The 17,506-nt window shown below is 52.1% G+C and overlaps 1 protein-coding gene across 2 annotated transcripts in view; it reads left to right on the plus strand.

The window, feature by feature from the left end:
- USP7 (ubiquitin specific peptidase 7) overlaps positions 1-17,506 on the plus strand; it is a 61,874-nt gene extending 44,368 nt beyond the window's left edge. For both annotated transcript variants that reach the window (XM_045783780.2, XM_045783781.2), the window contains 21 exons: positions 2,437-2,519; positions 4,803-4,912; positions 6,432-6,588; positions 7,580-7,724; positions 7,926-8,056; positions 8,708-8,842; positions 9,091-9,192; positions 9,369-9,474; positions 10,167-10,259; positions 10,350-10,417; positions 10,767-10,867; positions 11,813-11,966; positions 12,709-12,776; positions 13,266-13,374; positions 13,465-13,542; positions 14,279-14,379; positions 15,179-15,278; positions 16,006-16,125; positions 16,315-16,386; positions 16,529-16,619; positions 16,894-17,506. In XM_045783780.2, coding sequence (XP_045639736.1) covers positions 2,437-2,519; positions 4,803-4,912; positions 6,432-6,588; positions 7,580-7,724; positions 7,926-8,056; positions 8,708-8,842; positions 9,091-9,192; positions 9,369-9,474; positions 10,167-10,259; positions 10,350-10,417; positions 10,767-10,867; positions 11,813-11,966; positions 12,709-12,776; positions 13,266-13,374; positions 13,465-13,542; positions 14,279-14,379; positions 15,179-15,278; positions 16,006-16,125; positions 16,315-16,386; positions 16,529-16,619; positions 16,894-17,000 — 2,231 coding nt within the window. In that variant the 3' untranslated portion in view covers positions 17,001-17,506. The remainder of the gene's footprint in view (positions 1-2,436; positions 2,520-4,802; positions 4,913-6,431; positions 6,589-7,579; positions 7,725-7,925; positions 8,057-8,707; positions 8,843-9,090; positions 9,193-9,368; positions 9,475-10,166; positions 10,260-10,349; positions 10,418-10,766; positions 10,868-11,812; positions 11,967-12,708; positions 12,777-13,265; positions 13,375-13,464; positions 13,543-14,278; positions 14,380-15,178; positions 15,279-16,005; positions 16,126-16,314; positions 16,387-16,528; positions 16,620-16,893) is intronic.

The raw sequence follows: 17,506 nt of genomic DNA on the forward strand, positions 1-17,506 counted from the left end.
GTCAGGCACCACAGCATTCGCAGCACAGACATTGGCCCTTCCCGACCACGACCTCCCTTCTCAAGGGAAACCACTGTTTGGGCTTTTAACCTCCCTTCCCTGGTTATTTTTGCGTGTTCGAAATATCTATAGAGATGGGATCGTGTAGGTTACAGCCTCTGCTGTGCATTTTTCTTTTGCTTCGCATCGTATCGGTGAGGAGGGGGTAGTATGATCGTTCAGTATCATAGCTGCTTTATAGTATTCCACATGGGGGTAAGCCACAGGTGTTTCAAAACCATTCTTTCCTTGAGGTTTGGGTTTTCGACGTGGGGCTGTTGGGCCTAAGGCTCCTTGACTGGTCTCGTGCCCGGCTCTGGTGCATGTGTTTGTGTTCATGGTGAGCGGAATTGTTGGCTCCGAGGGTATGTGTACATTCAGTGGGTGAAGCCAGCAAATTTCTCAACTCACTTTCTCAATTCTGGTCCCACCAGCAGCGTGTGAGAGCTGCCATTGCTCCACACAGCAGACCTGTCAGCCGTCAGACGAACATTTGGGTGGGAATATGGTGCCATCTCGGTTTTAATGTCCATTTCCCTGGAGGTCAGCGATGTTGTCACCTTTCCAAATGCTTACTGGCAATTTGGATATCTTCTTGAACATCAGGAATGTGTTTAATAGTGACTTAATGTTGTCGAGCAGTTCTGTCACCTGTGATTTACGGATCTGTGTCTGTGGATTTACTTTTCATAATGGGCTCTGTGTTCCAGCTTCTTTGCGTGTCTGGGCATCTTGTCGGATGCCTGCCGTGGTGATCATTATATTGTTGGGTACTGGATGTTCTTAACCTTTGCTGCGGGACACGTTGAAGTGACTTGGACATAGTGTGGTCCTTTGGAGGTTCATTTTCATGCTCTGTCAGGTGGGAGCTCAGCAGTGTTCAGGTAGGGCTACTTGGGCCCACGGCTGAGGCAGCACCGTTCTGAGCCTTCTGCCTGGAGCTTCATGTGTGAGGGGGCTTTTCACCGCAGCTGGAGAGAGCAGAGACTGTTGGCAGGCCGGCGTGAGCTCTGGGCACTGCTCCCCCATCCTTTGGGCGGTTCTTTCCCTGGGCCCCGGATAGTATCTCCCTCTGCTTGCTGATCAGCGCCCCGCAGAGGCCCCGGGAGAGCCCTCCGCAAACCACCGCCGTGTTCTTCGTGGGCGGTTGTCTTCTCCTGGGCGCTCTGTGCTACGGAGTCCAGCGGCCTCGTGCCCTCTGTCTCTTAGGGAGACACTGGGTCCTGTTTGGGTTTCTCTTCCACACGGTGACCTGGGACAGGTGAAGGGCCCTTTCCAGATCCCGGTCCTGTACCAACCATCGTCCAGGGTGTGACCTTGTTCGGCACAGGACGGTGAGTCTGGTGCTTGTCAGTCTGGCAGGTGCAGGGCAGGAGTGCTTCTGCATGTGCTCTGGATGCTCGCCTGGTGGCATCGCAGAGCTGCCCCCCCCCCCCACGCCTCCGTGGGGCTTGCCTCTGTTCACTCCTGTTGAACGACATTTCAGAATCTGAGTGAAGTCAGCCTATCATACTCTGCTTTTTGTGTTAAGAACACCTGCCCTGAAGTCATAAGCTGTTCTCTTATCTATTATTGTTTTATCTTTCTATTTATCCGTAATCTACCCAGAATGGTTTTTCACAGGTGGTAGGATGTCAGGACTGATGTCTCGGCATGTGGGTCTCTCGTGCACCGTCACATTGTCCCCTTGCCGTGCACCTTTGTCAGTGGTCAGACATTCCTATCCGTGTGGCTAAAGCCTCTGTCTTCTGGTCTGCTCGTTGTCCTTGGGCGAGTTCTCCGTCTTCCCCCATGACCCAGCTTCGTTGTGGTTGAATTGACAAAATTGTAAGCTATTCACAGCGAGCATTGTGGTTGTGCTGGACACATGGTGAAAGGAGCATTCCATCCCGGTGAGCACGTCTGTCCCTGCACGTCGTCCTCTGTGTGTGCGCGTCAGAGCGTTTCGGTTCTGCTCGTAGCGGCAGGAGGTTCCCGGCTCAGTCCCTGTGTTCGGTGTTAGGTCCTTAGTCCCGATTCATCTCATTCATGTCCCAGTCTGTCCCTCTCATCCCCATGGTCCCACTCTCTACCTGCACTGCCTTAATTGTAGCTTTATGATAAGTGTTTGGGTCAAAATGTGTACTTTAATGTTACTTGATTTTGTTAAAGTGAGCAAAACATTTGACTTCATGTGAACACTTGTAACACCCTTAGGAAACCACATCTGTGTTCTTAGAGGTTCAGGGCTTCTGTGGTGCAGTGGCGGGGTCGCGGCAGGTGTGGCGGGTCTCGGGCAGGGGCCGCCGTTCCTTCTGCTCTCCTCCCTAGTGTGCTGAAGTGTGGCGGGACGGCCACGTTACCATCAAAGCTTTAGTGAAATGATCAGCTGACTTTCTTCTCTTTCTCTCTTTCAAGTATTTGAATCATTTGTGGATTACGTGGCTGTGGAACAACTAGATGGTGACAATAAATATGACGCCGGGGAGCACGGCTTGCAGGTAACATGGGAGCTCTGTGGCGGGAGGTTGACAGGCAGTGTCTCGGGTAGATCCGTCACCCTGCACACGGGGAGACCCCGTCCCGCTGTTGGGAGGCGTTTTCCCCATGGCATCTGTGACCCTGCTCCTTGCCTCGCTGGTTTGTGCTGGGAGCTTTGCCTCAGCTTCTGGTTCAGTAGACGTTCTTACTTCTCAGACGTTTGGCTCGTGATGGTTTGCACTTGGGCATGTATGTGTGATGGAGTTTTCTAAAGGATTGTGACTTGTAGAGTGAGGAGTGTGTTTTCTCTTGCTTGTTCTGTGACTACGTGGTGTCCCTGAGTGTTCTCCACAAAGCCCCACGGGGACTCTAAGCTTCTGGCAGAGCAGCGAGAGTCATGGACAAGTGACGGGTCAGTCTGTGGTCGGGCGGAGAGACGCGGACTGTGGCGTGGGCCTGGCTGCCGGTCAGCTGGATCTGGGCGGGTCAGCAGCACCCTCATGAGTGCGGCCGCCCAGAGTCCGTGTTGAACTCAACCTGGACACATGGCTCAGCCGGTTTATGATTTCCCACACCATCCTGTGTTTACCAAGCTGGCTAACTTAGAATTCATGGTGCTGGGGTCCCCCTTTTGGGGCGGGTCGCAGATCTGCTCTTCTGCTTGGTCAGGCTGCTCAGGATGCTGCGTTGTGGATCAGAAAGTCACTTTGCAAACATGTGAGTAGATGTGCTTAGGAAATACTTCCGTCAACTTAAAAGAATTGCTCTTATCCACACTGGGTAGTTGGGGGTTTGTGTGAGCAGTACGGATTTTAGAACCCTAGCCTCAGTGGATCGCGGTAGAGAACCTATTCTTTTATTGTTCTTTGAAGTTGTATGGAAACCGTGCTACTCCTTTGTGTGGCAGGTTCCTTGCGTTTTCATTTTTCTTTCTAGAGATCCTTTGTCCTTTTAAGCACGCATATGCGACAGAGAGAGCCTTGTCTGTGGCTTGTGACACAGTTTCTCGGCTGGACGTCCCCAGCCCCAGAAGGAAGGTCTGAATTGGAAGCCGAGCTGTGATGAGAGCCCGGTAGTGGTGGGGTTGGGCAGAGACTTATTTTCGTGGGGAAACCAGAGTTGCCTGAGGTGGGGCCGGGGCTGTGGGAGCTGTGGAGTCGGCCCCTCCAGAGGAGGCCTTGTTGAGAAGTGGGGCGCGGCCCGCTGCACAGAGGCCGCGTTGCTGGTGTGAGGGTCTTGCTGCTCCTGAGTGAGGACAGTCTTCCGAAGTGGGTTGGACGGTAAGTGCTGAGTGCGTGCTCTGCGTCCTGTGCTCTGAAGTGAGCGTGCTGAGCGTCCGGGGGCAGGGAGCCGCTGACAGTGGTCGTCCTGCCCGGACCAGTGAGCAGCCGCACGTGTTCCGGCCGGGTGTCTGCCAGCACGCCCCCCTCACGTCACTGCAGTCCCGGGCTTCTGCTTTTCCGGTGCAGGATTTTCTGTGTTTTTCCATATTTCCCATAGTGTTTAATGACTGTGTAACACAGCAGCAAGCGATTAAGCCCTGATCGACTTAGCTGCTCCCGTTGTCGGGCATCAGAATGTAATCCAGAGTAAACTGCTCACACGTAGCTATTGCAGCAAACCTGAGAAAGATCGAAGCAGAACATTTTACTTTATTTTTTAATTGAAGCGTCCTTGACGTGCAGGATTATATTGCTTCAGTTGTGCAGCGTAGTGATGTCATGTCACAGACATCATGAAATGCTCACCGTAGAGTTCACACAGTGGTGCTGACTCTGTCCCTACCATGCAGTTTGTATCTGTGACCTGTTTTGTAACTGGAAGTTTGTATCGCTTGATCCCCCTCACCTGTTCCTCCCCTCCCCACCCCCTGCCCTCTGACGACCACCAGTTTGTTCTCTGAGCCTGGTTCTTCTCTCTCTCTTTCTCTGTGTGTGTGTGTGTGTGTGTGTGTGTGTGTGTGTGTGTGTAAGATTTTATTTATTTATCTGAGAGAGAGGGGTGTGGAGAACGTGGGAGCTGGGAGAGAGGGAGAGGGAATCTCAAGCAGACTCCACATTGAGTGCGGAGCCCAGCACGACCCTGAGATCGTGACCTGAGTGAAACCAAGAGTTGGACGCTTAACTGACTGAGCCACCCAGGCACCCCTCACATAAGCCTGTTTCTTAAACATTTTAAAAGCACACCACTTGGATACCTAAACCCCTTCCTCTCCCACCAAATTTCTCCAACCGATGTTGCTGTCCTTGCTTCAAGGACTAAGTAGGGCTGAACTAAACTTGCATTTCTTTTTCAATGTTCAGGAAGCAGAGAAAGGTGTGAAATTCCTAACTTTGCCACCAGTGTTACATCTACAGCTGATGAGATTTATGTATGACCCTCAGACGGACCAAAATATCAAGATCAATGATAGGTAATCTCTAGTGGGATGTGAAAGTCGCCTGATTTCAGGGGTCAGTCTCGGTGTTCTGTTTAGTCCTTTTCAGTGCATCTCTGATGTATTTAGGTCTCTGTCCTGCGTCGGTGTCCCAAGAACAACGGTTTTAAAGGGATAATTTCCCTTAAGAGATCTCAGAGGCTGCTCCTCCCATCTCTCCCTCTTAGGGAGTCCAGCCCTCTCCACACTATGGCAGATGGAGGTCCCTGAGGGGAGGGGGTTTTCTGCTCCACTCGTTTTGCACTCACCAGAATGCCACTGTTAACCTCAGGAGTGGAATTTGATATTGCTGTATTTGTTTAAATAGGGTCCTCCAATATTTTGTAATCTCTTAGTTGGTATTCTAGAATGTGTTGGAATTTTCAGGAAGATGAAATAGACGTGTGTGTGTGCCTTATTCCAGGTGTTTTCCCCATTCTTAAAATGCCAGATAAAAACAATGATAGTAAATACTGCTTTACCTGGTTTAGAATAAGAGAAGTTTTGTACTGGTTAGTTTGGGCACAGGATAGAGGTTGGTTAGTCACGCATCAAACTTGAGGGAGAATGGGCCCCATCAAGTTATTTGCCCCCCGCCGGGTCTTCGCTCTTTCATTCTTGCCCATCACTGTGGAATCTATAAGAAACCGTCTCCACCAGACCTCACAGACTGGCATCCTGCAGACTAGGACTAAGGCCGGTGTGCTGACGTGTTTTGTTGGGTCCTCACCTTGCTTTTGTTTCTGTTTCTATTGGTATTAGTTGCCAACATTAAAAAAAAAGCATGAGATTTTGCATAAAAGCCCAGATTTCTGGCATTCTTCAGGAACTCTGAACATTGGGCAGCGCAGCCAGATTGGCTGAGGGCGGCACTGGGCTGGCACTGGGGCTGCTGGCCCTTCAGACTCCATGTGCTCGCTCGCCTCCGAGTCCTTGCCAACCCGCCTCTCAGGGATCTCCTCCTGATTAACTTCGACCCTGTTGTTAAAATGTGTATGAACCCCAGTCATTAAAAACAAATCAAGTTCAGTATGTCTTTAGAAATCTCGGGGTATAGGGGATCCTTTCTAACGTGTCTTCCCTGTTCAGATCTGATTTTCCATGTTTCTCAAACCTGAAGTATGTGCTTGGTGGTCTAAATCCTGGACAGCCCGAATTACTTGTTAATAACATTTGGAATTATCCACATCCTAGAAAAGCCATGGTGTATATTTATCACAAGACTGGCTGTTGTGTAATATCCTCAATTTAAAATTCTGTCAGGCATCTCAGTGCATTTAGAGGCATTTTACTCCTACCTAGCTTCAAGTTTTTTTACTGATGTCTGAATAATTAACTTGTTCTAATGAATGGGCGCTGCCTCAGAAGAGTTCATGGGGCCTCCCAAGTCACATTGATACTTCCCTTTCCAAATAAAGATGAGACAATAAATTAGAACGTCTAGAAATAAAGCCTATAGGTGAACTACTTCACGTGTGAATGAAACCTGGATTTCTTTAAAAATGTTTTTTAATAGGTTTGAATTCCCAGAACAGTTACCACTCGATGAATTTTTGCAAAAAACAGATCCTAAGGACCCTGCAAATTATATTCTTCATGCAGTCCTGGTTCACAGTGGAGATAATCATGGTGGACATTATGTGGTTTATCTAAACCCCAAAGGGGATGGCAAAGTAAGTGCTGGGCAGGGGGTGGAGTTGAATGTGATGGTGTGTAGGGTTTCGCCTTTGCCCGTTCCCGCCCCATGGCCTGGATAGCGAAGGATTCCACCCTGGGCTCTGATTGCTCTGTGTACTCTCACACACTCATTGCTGATACTTTAAAGGTGAATAGTATATTAGGGATTATACTTTATGTAGGCCTCTATTAGTATCGATCTTTGGTCCTTTATCCCTTTGTGTGTAAAGGGAGGCACGTGTTTTCCACTTACGAATACCAGCAGAGTCCTTGTCCTCCAAGGCCCGGGCAGGCGGGCAGGGCAGTGTCGCTCACACGTCATTCTGCATGCTGCTTGTCCACGCTCGCTGATGCTCCGTCTTCCTCTGATTTGCATGGATCTGTTCTCCTAGACTTCCCAGGGGACCAGGGTCTCCTTGGGGTCTGTGTCCAGGACCATAGAGCCAGTGAGGAACAGAGCAGAGGCCGAGCCCGCCTTGCTCGAGCTGGGGAGAGTTGGTAGAGGGACCCACACAGCCCCAGACCACAATGAACCTTCCACTGTAAGATGTAGTACCACTGAAAGTGACCCCGTCAATCCACAGTGAAGACATGGGGAGAGAAGTACCATGTACAGCTGTGTGGACTTTTTTTAAGTTAGGCCCTCACTTGCTGGGATAATATGTCATGAGATAGGATGAAGTGCCCCCATTTAATAACTACACCATAGTTTTACTAGCAGAGTAGGTGTGCTCTGGATGATTTTCTCAGATCTGTAAAGAGTTGTACCGTGGGCTGTTGGAGTGTAAGACAGAATTGCCAGCAGACCCACCTTCACGGTCCCCCTGAATGCGGACCGGGGTCGGCGGGGGGGCAGGGAGCTTGGCGAGAGGCAGTGCCCGGTTCGGCACATCCTCACAGCACTTGTCAAAGGAAAACACCGCCTCTTACTCCATGTGCTGCTCAAAGCGCTTTCTCTCTCCTGCGTCTCCTTGATCTCCTTGCCAGTGGTGTAAGTTCGACGACGATGTGGTGTCCAGGTGTACGAAGGAGGAGGCCATCGAGCACAACTACGGGGGCCACGACGACGACCTGTCCGTGCGGCACTGCACCAATGCGTACATGCTGGTGTACATCAGGGAGTCCAAGCTCAGTGAGTAGCGCCACTCGCCCGGCTCCGCGCGCGGCCTCAGGCCAGCTGGACGGGGCGTGTGGGTTCCGACGTGGGCTCTCAGTCCCCGCTGATCTCACTCGAATGAGACTGCTGTGCTGGCGACGACATGGCACCGGGGCCTTCTGCGGAGGGGAGCGCAGAACCCGCACACAGGTGAGCAGAGGCGCGTTTGTCGTGCAGGTGAGGTTTTACAAGCGGTCACCGACCACGACATCCCTCAGCAGTTGGTAGAGCGACTCCAGGAGGAGAAGAGGATCGAGGCCCAGAAGCGGAAGGAGCGGCAGGAAGCCCACCTCTACATGCAAGTGCAGGTCAGCCTTGCTTCCGTGGCGTCCCTGCCCTGTGGCGGGGGCTGCTCCTTGAGCGTGTGTGACGGAGGGAAGCTTGGGCTGATGCCACAGGGCTCAGGCCCGTGGACAGAGCTGCGCGCGCTCAGCGTGAGGATGAGCAGTGCAGAGGGGTCGCAGGGGTGAGGGCCTCCGGGGGGAGCACGGGAGGGCGAGTGCCCGGTGGGAGGTGGCGCTCCAGGCCACGGAGAAGTGTCACCAGTGATGGGGAAGGAAGGAGAGCTGGACGAGGAGGCGAACTTCCAGAAGCTTTGGGTTCGTGGTTCGGTTGCGGTATTGGGAAGCAGGTGTTGCTTTCAGCAGGTTGGTTGCCCGGGAAGAGGCACTAGCTCTGAGCGTCGTCCCGAGGCCGCCACGTCCCGGGCTTCCAGCTCGCGCTGCGGGGAGGGGCCTGGCCGTGTGGAGGTGCGGGCGTTCGTAGTTCGGACTGAACACCTCATTCCGTCCTTTGCCATCTTGATACTTTTCTCCTTGGGTCTCTCGAAGAAGGTTCATGGAAGCCAGAGACTAGCTCTTCTTAGCATGTTCCTCTTGAAACTTTGTCCTGCTTGGGGTGGCCTCATGGCATTCGTGCGTCCGTTGGAGACTCTGTTGTGTCTTCTTGTGTGTTTTCAGATAGTTGCAGAGGACCAGTTTTGTGGCCACCAAGGAAATGATATGTACGATGAAGAAAAAGTGAAATACACTGTGTTCAAAGTATTGAAAAACTCCTCACTGGCTGAATTTGTCCAGAACCTCTCTCAGACCATGGTGAGTGCCGGCCGCTCTGGGGCTGGTTGTTCTGATGTCCAGGTTCTGCCTCCTTTCCTCACTCGCTGTATGAGCTGGGATCGGGCATTCAAGCCCTGGCGAGCCGGGAACCCTGAAGGGGGGGGGTCTCTCTTGTCCACCCCATCAGGGAAAGCTCTGTCATTTTGTTTCTTCTAATCTAGAATCATCACATGAATTAAAATATGAGCTGATTTTGTTTTAATTTATTTAGTTTTAATTTTTTTCAGGGATTTCCACAAGATCAAATTCGATTATGGCCCATGCAGGCGAGGAGCAACGGAACCAAGCGGCCAGCGATGTTGGATAACGAGGCAGATGGCAACAAGACGGTGAGGGCCGCGCAAGGGTGGTGGGGGCGCTCGCCCTGGCCAGAGTGTGTGGGAGGGGGGCGCCGGGTGCCGCTGTGGCCTGCCTGCCTCTGGTCCAGTGACTCGCGGTCGGCCGTGGTCTTCACTCTCACTTGGCCCTTGAAATACTCTAACACCAGCATCTCTTTTGGAAATAGATGATTGAGCTGAGTGATAATGAAAACCCATGGACGATATTCCTGGAAACCGTCGATCCGGAGCTGGCTGCCAGTGGGGCCACGTTACCCAAGTTTGACAAAGATCGTAAGTGCCCCCAGAGCAGGAGAGCCGGGTCCCTGGACCAGCGTCTAGACACACGGGGTTAGGCATGCTTCCCTTCCAAGAAGTCCTGTTCTAAAGATGCCCCCGAGCCCCTTCCTGTGTTCAGGCTTCTTGGCGCAGCCCGGTGCGCCTGACTGGCTGCCGGTGGCGAGCACGCCTGACTGGCTGCCGGTGGCGAGCACGCAGTGGCTGTGCTGAGCCCTCGTGCCCCTGCCGAGGGCTGGGCAGTAAGTATTTCACACTTGGGGGTTGTTGCAGCCTCTGCCGCCAGAAAGTGGGTGCAGAGGACGCGTCGACAAACAGGTTGGCTGTGTTCCTGCACAACTTTGTTTGACACAACAGGTGGGTCAGAGTGTGCTGATGCTCTCTTTAAAATGGTCAGTTGTTATTTCTGTCAAGGCACAGCATTTTCTCCTAGCAACGCTCAGCTTGCCATCAGTACCTGGCCTTGAAAATAAGATGCCTCCTAAGTTCACTGCCCTGGGTCCCGGATTACTGTTTCCCAGGGTCTGATGTGTGACTGTCTTAGGGTCAGTCAGCTTTTTGATTAACCTCAGGTGACACGGTAGCTTTTGGGTGCCAAAAGCTGTCGTTTTGGTTGCCTCCTATTAATATTTTTAGAACATTGTCCCAAGTGTTAAGATCCTAACAGAACCTGTTTATTAACCTTGTAGATGATGTCATGCTGTTTTTGAAGATGTATGACCCCAAAACACGGAGCTTGAATTACTGTGGGCACATCTACACACCAATATCCTGTAAAATACGTAAGTCCCTACTGCCTTCACCCTTGGAGTTGGTTTTGCTAAAGTCTTGGTCCATTATAGCTCAGGGTTCTTTGTTTTTCTCGAATGCAGGTGACTTGCTCCCGGTTATGTGTGACAGAGCAGGATTTATCCAAGATACTAGCCTTATCCTCTATGAGGTTTGGATGGCTTGTTTTTCTGTAATCAGTGTATCGTTTGTGGTTTGGGGAGGGCTTCTCTTGTTTGTTTTGCTAGCCCTGACTTCATTGTTGTGTGAAGTCTGCAGCTAAGTGGTGGGGGCCCAGGGTGGTGTTGAGTTGAGGGTCACGTTTGTTGATGTCTCATTTTTCCTCACTCGGGCTCAGTGATCATTATGTCTTTGTGGATAGTAATGTTCCCATTAGCATTCTCCCTTACAGAAATGCAGGGCAGAGAGAACAGAACTCTCGGGGAGAACACCTGCAGTGTCTGGCTGTATTAAACGTTAGACAGACGTTCACCTATAACCATTCATCTCTCTTACTGTAGGAAGTTAAACCGAATTTAACAGAGAGAATTCAGGACTACGACGTGTCTCTTGATAAAGCCCTCGATGAACTAATGGACGGTGACATTATAGTCTTCCAGAAGTAAGTACTTCTTGAAGGACTGTATCACTTAGTATTAATAGCAAGTTTTCCCATAAGCCCCAGAAGCAGGAAACAAAACTGTGTCAAGACCCTGAGTTAGATTTTGTTTGAAGTAGCTGAGAATGTGGACAGAAGTCGGCCTCTCTTTGGGGATTGTGGGCAGTGAACCTTTTCTCATGTAACGAACGGTCGCATTTCCTAAGCATCAGTGATGAGCACGGTGGCTCTTAGCAGGGTGGCAGAAGTCCTTACAACAACGCGATGCTTTTCCTGCCTGGCAGCATGAGGTTCCCCGGTGCACACCTGCATAGGGACCTCGTTTAAATCCGTGTGACCATCAGACCGGCAGGTCTGCGGTCTTCCACGCTTCGTCTGCAAGCGGCCTTGCCGGGCTCTGGAAGCAGCCTTCTGGCTGTGGCGGTCTTGAGCGCCAGTTATGGGAAGCCCCCGAGAGTAGGGCTTGGCAGACTTCTGTTCGGAGGGCCAGGCTTGGCGACTACTTAGCCCTTAAGGCAGGAAAGTGGTCGCCTGCCAACTCCGGGTCAGAGAGTAGCCTCTGCCGGGAGGCACGTCCTCCTGAGTCCTGCCCTGGGCAGAAAACAGGAGCACATGGGTGTGTGTGTGTGTGTGTGTGTGTGTGTGTGTGTGTGTGTGTGTATGTATGTATGTATGTATGTATCAGGGGCTGCAGGCAGTTCGCACTAGCACCATGTGAGGCTCACAGCACACCTTCTGCGTGTGGTTGCCTTTCTTTCCTGGCCTGGCTGACACGGTAGCTGGGACAGGCTCCTAGCATCCAGAATGTTAGTCGGTACTTCTGTGCACACCTGTCTGTGTCCTTGTGGTTTGAGAGGCAATACCTTGATTGACTGATTGATTGATTGAACCAATACCCCTGGCCTGGACTTTGATTCAGTCTGCAATCTGTTTGTTTTCCCCCACTAGGGATGACCCTGAAAATGATAACAGTGAATTACCCACTGCAAAAGAATATTTCCGAGACCTCTACCACCGTGTTGATGTCATTTTCTGTGATAAAACAATCCCGAATGATCCTGGATTTGTCGTTACATTATCAAACCGAATGAATTATTTTCAGGTATTTGATAAATGCTCTTTCCCCTTCAGGTTCTATACCAGAAAGACCAGGTTCTTTTTTAAAAGGATGGGTTGCTGAAGAGGCTGATGGGGTTGGTTCTGGAGGAAGGGCGACGGCCCCATTGTCGGAGGTCGTTCTTGAGGGGATTGGTGCTGGTGCTGCCTCCCCGACCCCCACCCCACCCACCCCGGCATGATTTGGTTTCAGGGATGATAGTTTTTACAGCAGCTTTGCTTCAGTGACAACATGCCATCGGAAAATAAGCCTGTAACCTCACCATTAAAAGTGAGAAACCATGGGGGCGCCTGGCTGGCTCAGTGGGGGGAGCGCACGGCTGGTGATCTCAGGGTTGTGAGTTGGGGCTCCACATTGTGTGTAGAGTTTGCTTAGATAAGTAAACTTTAAAAGGAAAGGTAGGGCGCCTGGCTGGCTCAGTCAGTCAGGCATCTGTCTCTTGATCTCAGCTCAGGTCTTAATCTTGGGGCCGTGGGCTCAGGCTACTTAAAGCAAAAAACCCTTTAACATCTCGTTTCACCAACGTGCTGCCCCCGTGGGGGATCCACCGGGGAGTGCAGTTTATTGTCAGTAGGTGATCTTTAGGCCATGTAAATTCAGAGTGCGCGTTTCATATTTCTTTAAGAACATTGGGTGAATAGTTAATGGTACCGTTTACAAGCAAATTCCAGTTCACTCCCCAACGTGAGCCTTCTTTTCTGACTTTGGGTCCCTTCTGTCCTCCCAGGTTGCAAAGACAGTGGCCCAGAGGCTCAACACTGACCCCATGTTGCTCCAGTTTTTCAAGTCTCAAGGGTAAGGCGTGCCCCGGGCCCCTCGCTGTTTGGTCTGTACTGCATGCCGCCCGCAGTTGATCCAGACATGTGGAACTAATTCCAATAAGTAGTTGGCCGCGGAGCCTGACGTGCCACTGCTTAGTTTCCGATAGAGAGCCGTCGCCACGCACATCCTGACCACGCTGCTCCCAGCTGTCCAGTTGGCAGCCTCATCTAGAACTGGACTTAGTGTAGATATATCACCAACACTCTCCCGCACATCCAGCCGGGCCCGCCCCGGCCAGGCTCACCCCGGCCAGGCTCACGCGTGCTGTGTCCCTGCGGCCGAGAGCGCAGGTGGGACTGCCAGGGGGGTTAGGGCTTGGGAAACAGGAGTATGGAGGGAAGCCCTGTGCCAGGCCCACATTTTGAATCTAGGCGTAAAGGTAGTGGTTTACTTTTATGCTCACTCACAGATACTTGTTTTAGGCAAATAAGTCATTTGTTTATATGTTGTTTTCTTGTGCAGTTATAGGGACGGCCCAGGTAACCCTCTTAGACATAATTATGAAGGGACTTTAAGAGATCTCCTACAGTTCTTCAAGCCTAGACAACCTAAGAAACTTTACTATCAGCAGGTATGAGTCCAAATTCACGTAACTGTGGGTCCTAAGAAGAAGGCTTGGGTTTTGTGGAGACGTATCTAATAGTCTCTCTTTTCTCAATAGCTTAAGATGAAAATCACAGACTTTGAAAACAGACGAAGTTTTAAGTGTATTTGGTTAAACAGCCAGTTTAGGGAAGAGGTACGTGCTTTTTAATGATACAAATTTTTATGTCCATTTGTGTGTGTGTGTATCTTTCTAGCCCTTGAAAACTAAAACAACAAAAGAAAGGTTAGAGGCCCTCTGTCCCCCTCCTGCCACCACCGCTGCTTCTCCAACCATTTCTGCCTCTGTCCAGCCCCCTGGGCTAGAGCAGCGGGCCGGAGGGTGGGGTGGGTGCTGGTACCCCCTGCTAACGGAGGCTGTGCCCCGTCTGCTTGAGGCGGTGGTTCTGGAAAGTCTGTCCCTGCTTGGAGCCTAGTGTTTCTCCTTGTAGCTCTGGAGTTTTGAAGGAGAACGCACGCCGTGTGCCGTAACCATGATCCTCTGGGTGCGATTGACAGGCCGGTATCCTCAAGTCCACCTGTGGTCGTTGTCTAGGCTGACATGTGCCCTGTGGTCATTTTGCTGAGACAGCAGGCTAGGAGATGGCCTTCTGTGGGGAGAGTTTCCTGAGAAGCTGCACTGTAGATGGCAACCTTTTGGCATGAAAGTGGCATTTCTTAAACTGCCCTGCAGGCCTGGGCTGGGGCCGGGGCCCTGGGTTTAGGTCAGTGGTCAGAGTTCACGCATCGGGGCCCTCGGGGTGGGGTCGTCCGTGATGTGGTGGGAGCTGGAGACAACTGAACATCTCTTGCAGTTTTTTCCCTTCTTCCAGAAACGTGGGTGTGTTGGAGCTGAGACCCCTTACGTTTTCTTTCATCTTGTCATTTCCTAGGAAATAACACTATATCCCGATAAGCATGGGTGTGTCCGGGACCTGCTGGAAGAATGTAAGAAGGCTGTTGAGCTCGGGGAGAAGGCATCAGGGAAACTTAGGCAAGTATTTCCTGAAGTGGGAGGTGGCCTGGGGGCGGTGCTGGCCCTGGGCCCTGCAGCCGTGTTATCGGACCCGCGTGCGCAGAGTGGCAGACCGGCTCTCAGCCCGGCTTTTGTGACAGTTGATAAATATTTCACAATGGAGCCATATTTTCTTCCTTCCTTCCCTGTCTCCTGATTGTTACTAGGCTGTCGTAGAGATGAGATTCGGGTAGAAAAGTCACACACAGTAGAGAGAGGATTCAAACGGAGTATCAGCTGACACTGGGCAGAGCTGCTGTTGGTTGCATTTGAGAAATCTGGGCGCTGCTGATCCGTGTATGGATACTCTGGCCGGAGCCAGAAGCCCCTGCCCGTTTCAGAGAGGCGGGCGTTCTCATCCTGGTGCCCTGCCTTCCGCTCACAGGACAAAACAGGCCTTGGGGCTATTTGCTTCCTGGAGTGTTTGCTCTGTGATATTAATAAAAGAATGGGATCTTTATTCTCTATGCAGGAGAAAAACACTGCAAGTCCTGCCCAGTTGGGAACTATTGTGGGCACGATGGACACAGTTTCTGGAGACTTGGTGTCAGCTCCATCCCTGTGCCCAGATGGGGCTGCGTGGCCTCACAGCACAGGGGCCGCCAGCCGGGGTTCTTTGTGCTCCCCGGGGATGCCCTCCTTGGGCCTTTCTGCTCTGGGAAGAGGGAGAAAATAAGCAAATGTCGATAGCTTTATCATAAAGGATTTCTTTTTAGGAAGCTACTCCTCCGTCCTTCCCACACGAATTGATGTAGTTCACTCCCCCCTGTCTGTGCAGGCTGCTAGAAATTGTAAGCTACAAGATTATTGGCGTGCACCAAGAAGACGAGCTGTTAGAATGCTTATCTCCAGCGACGAGTAGAACGTTTCGAATAGAGGTAACCGGCCCTCGCTTGTGGGCTTCTGGGCCGGTGGGACGGCCACCCGCCTCCCTCCTCAGATATCACTGACTTGCGGGCACGGCCTGGGTGTTGTTTATGGTACCAGTAGAGGTGATCCCAGCAGTTAATTTTATTCTTACACATTTTGAGAAATTAATATTTGTGATAAAATTTACATGATGTACGTTTTCCTCTGTAAGCACTTCGTGCGTCTGGTTGAGCGGCGCGAGGCCTGCCGACAGCGTCGCACGGCCGTCCCCGCCGTCCATCATGCGGCGTGTCAGTCGGCTCTGCTGAAACGTTGCCCCCTTCATGCCCAGCTCCCCGCCTGCCCTCCCCGCCCCGCCCCTGCACCAGCGTCCTCCTTGCTCAGGGTTTCACTGTTGTAGGGTCCCCGTGTATGTGGGATCACAGACCGCTTGTCCCCAGGAGTGAACTCTAAATATGGGCCACCCAGCAAATCTGGTCAGATGCTGTGGCTCCCTGTTGATTTCGGAGCGGCTGACATTTCCACTTACTAGTCTCCAAAAGCCCAGGCGTTTCCTTTAAAAATGCAGATAACCTTCCAACTCCGAGCTCTTCTCGTTCTAACAAGACCCACCTGTGGCGTTGGGCAATGACGGGACCCGCCTGCCTTGTTGGAGCCGCGGGTCAGAAGCAGATGCGGCATTCGTCTGCACCGACCGTGTCACTCAGCTCTGTGTGTCTCCTCCTGTGTCCCCAGGAAATACCTTTGGACCAGGTGGACATAGACAAAGAGAACGAGATGCTCGTCACCGTGGCGCACTTCCACAAAGAGGTGTTCGGGACGTTCGGGATTCCGTTTCTGCTGAGGATACACCAGGTGAGGGTGTCCGGTAACCGGCCGAGTACCCGCCCTCTCGTGGTGCTTTGGCATTCGCGCCATCGCATCTGGGCTCCTGCCCTGGGGGCCGATGATGAGCTTTGGTGGCGTCCACGCGGGCCATGAGGGGCCGCCACGGAAGGGCCCGCGCGGATGAGTGTGCACACACATGTCCTTTACCGTTCGTAGGGCGAGCATTTCAGAGAAGTCATGAAGCGGATTCAGAGTCTGCTAGACATCCAGGAAAAGGAGTTTGAGAAGGTAACGCACGTCTTGGGCACTTGGGAGGGATGTAGGGGCAGCAGCCCGAAATGTAGGCTCAGGAAGCAGCCGAGACTTTGGTCGGAGGTGAGCGTTTGCTCGTGCCCAGAGTTCACGGAGGAGGGGCCCTTGTGTCTTTCAGTTTAAATTTGCCATTGTGATGATGGGCCGACACCAGTACATAAACGAGGATGAGTATGAAGTGAACTTGAAAGACTTTGAGCCCCAGCCTGGTAAGCGCCCTCCCGTGGGCGGAGGAGCGGGCGGCCCGCCCCGGGTTCCACTGGCATCTGTGAAACTGGGAGGAACGGTGTGTGACCAGGGTGGAGATGTCAGTGGCTCTCTGACAGGGCGCACCGGGAAGCCGCTAGCACGTTCCGTGAGGGTGGGCAGTGCTTGGCTCCGAGTCCCAGCTTCCCCGGGAGCCACACCGTGGGTCGGCCGCCGGCCCTGGGCTTCCAGGACTTGCTCTCCGTCTGGTCTCAGCCGTGTCTCTCTCTCCACCAGGTAACATGTCTCATCCTCGGCCTTGGCTAGGGCTCGACCACTTCAACAAAGCCCCAAAGAGGAGTCGCTACACTTACCTGGAAAAGGCCATTAAAATCCATAACTGACTTCCTTACGCAGTGTGTGCAAGGCAGGGGGCCGTGCGTGGGTGTGTGCCCCTTTTTAACAGCCTAGAACTTTGGTACACGTGCACTCTATCCGAAGTCTTCAGCAAGAGGATTTGCTGCTGATGTTAATTTTATTTTGTTGAGGCTGTTCAGTTTGGCTTCTCTGTATCTATTGACTGCCCTTTTTGAGCAAAATGAAGGTGTTTTTATAAAGCTTGGATGCCAATGAGAGTTATTTTATGGTAACCACAGTGCAAGGCGACTGCCAGCATAACGGGGGAGAAGCGGTGAGGGCCGCGAGGCTCTGGCGCGAGGTCTCTGGTCTGTTCCTAGCCGGCGGAGGCCGCCTGGCTGCCTCCCTGGGGTCGCGGTCACCGGCCCCGCGGCTGGTCTTGCGTGGAGGCTCGTCTGACGTGTTCCCCTCACCTCTCCTTGCCATGACCTTTCGTGCATCTGTAAAGGCAACAGAGAAACTCACAACCTAATAAATAGTGCTCTTTCCTTCA

This window comes from Ursus americanus, chromosome 2 (assembly GCF_024610735.1).
Source record: "Ursus americanus isolate L20-20 chromosome 2, mUrsAme1.1.p, whole genome shotgun sequence".
Taxonomy (NCBI): domain Eukaryota; kingdom Metazoa; phylum Chordata; class Mammalia; order Carnivora; family Ursidae; genus Ursus; species Ursus americanus.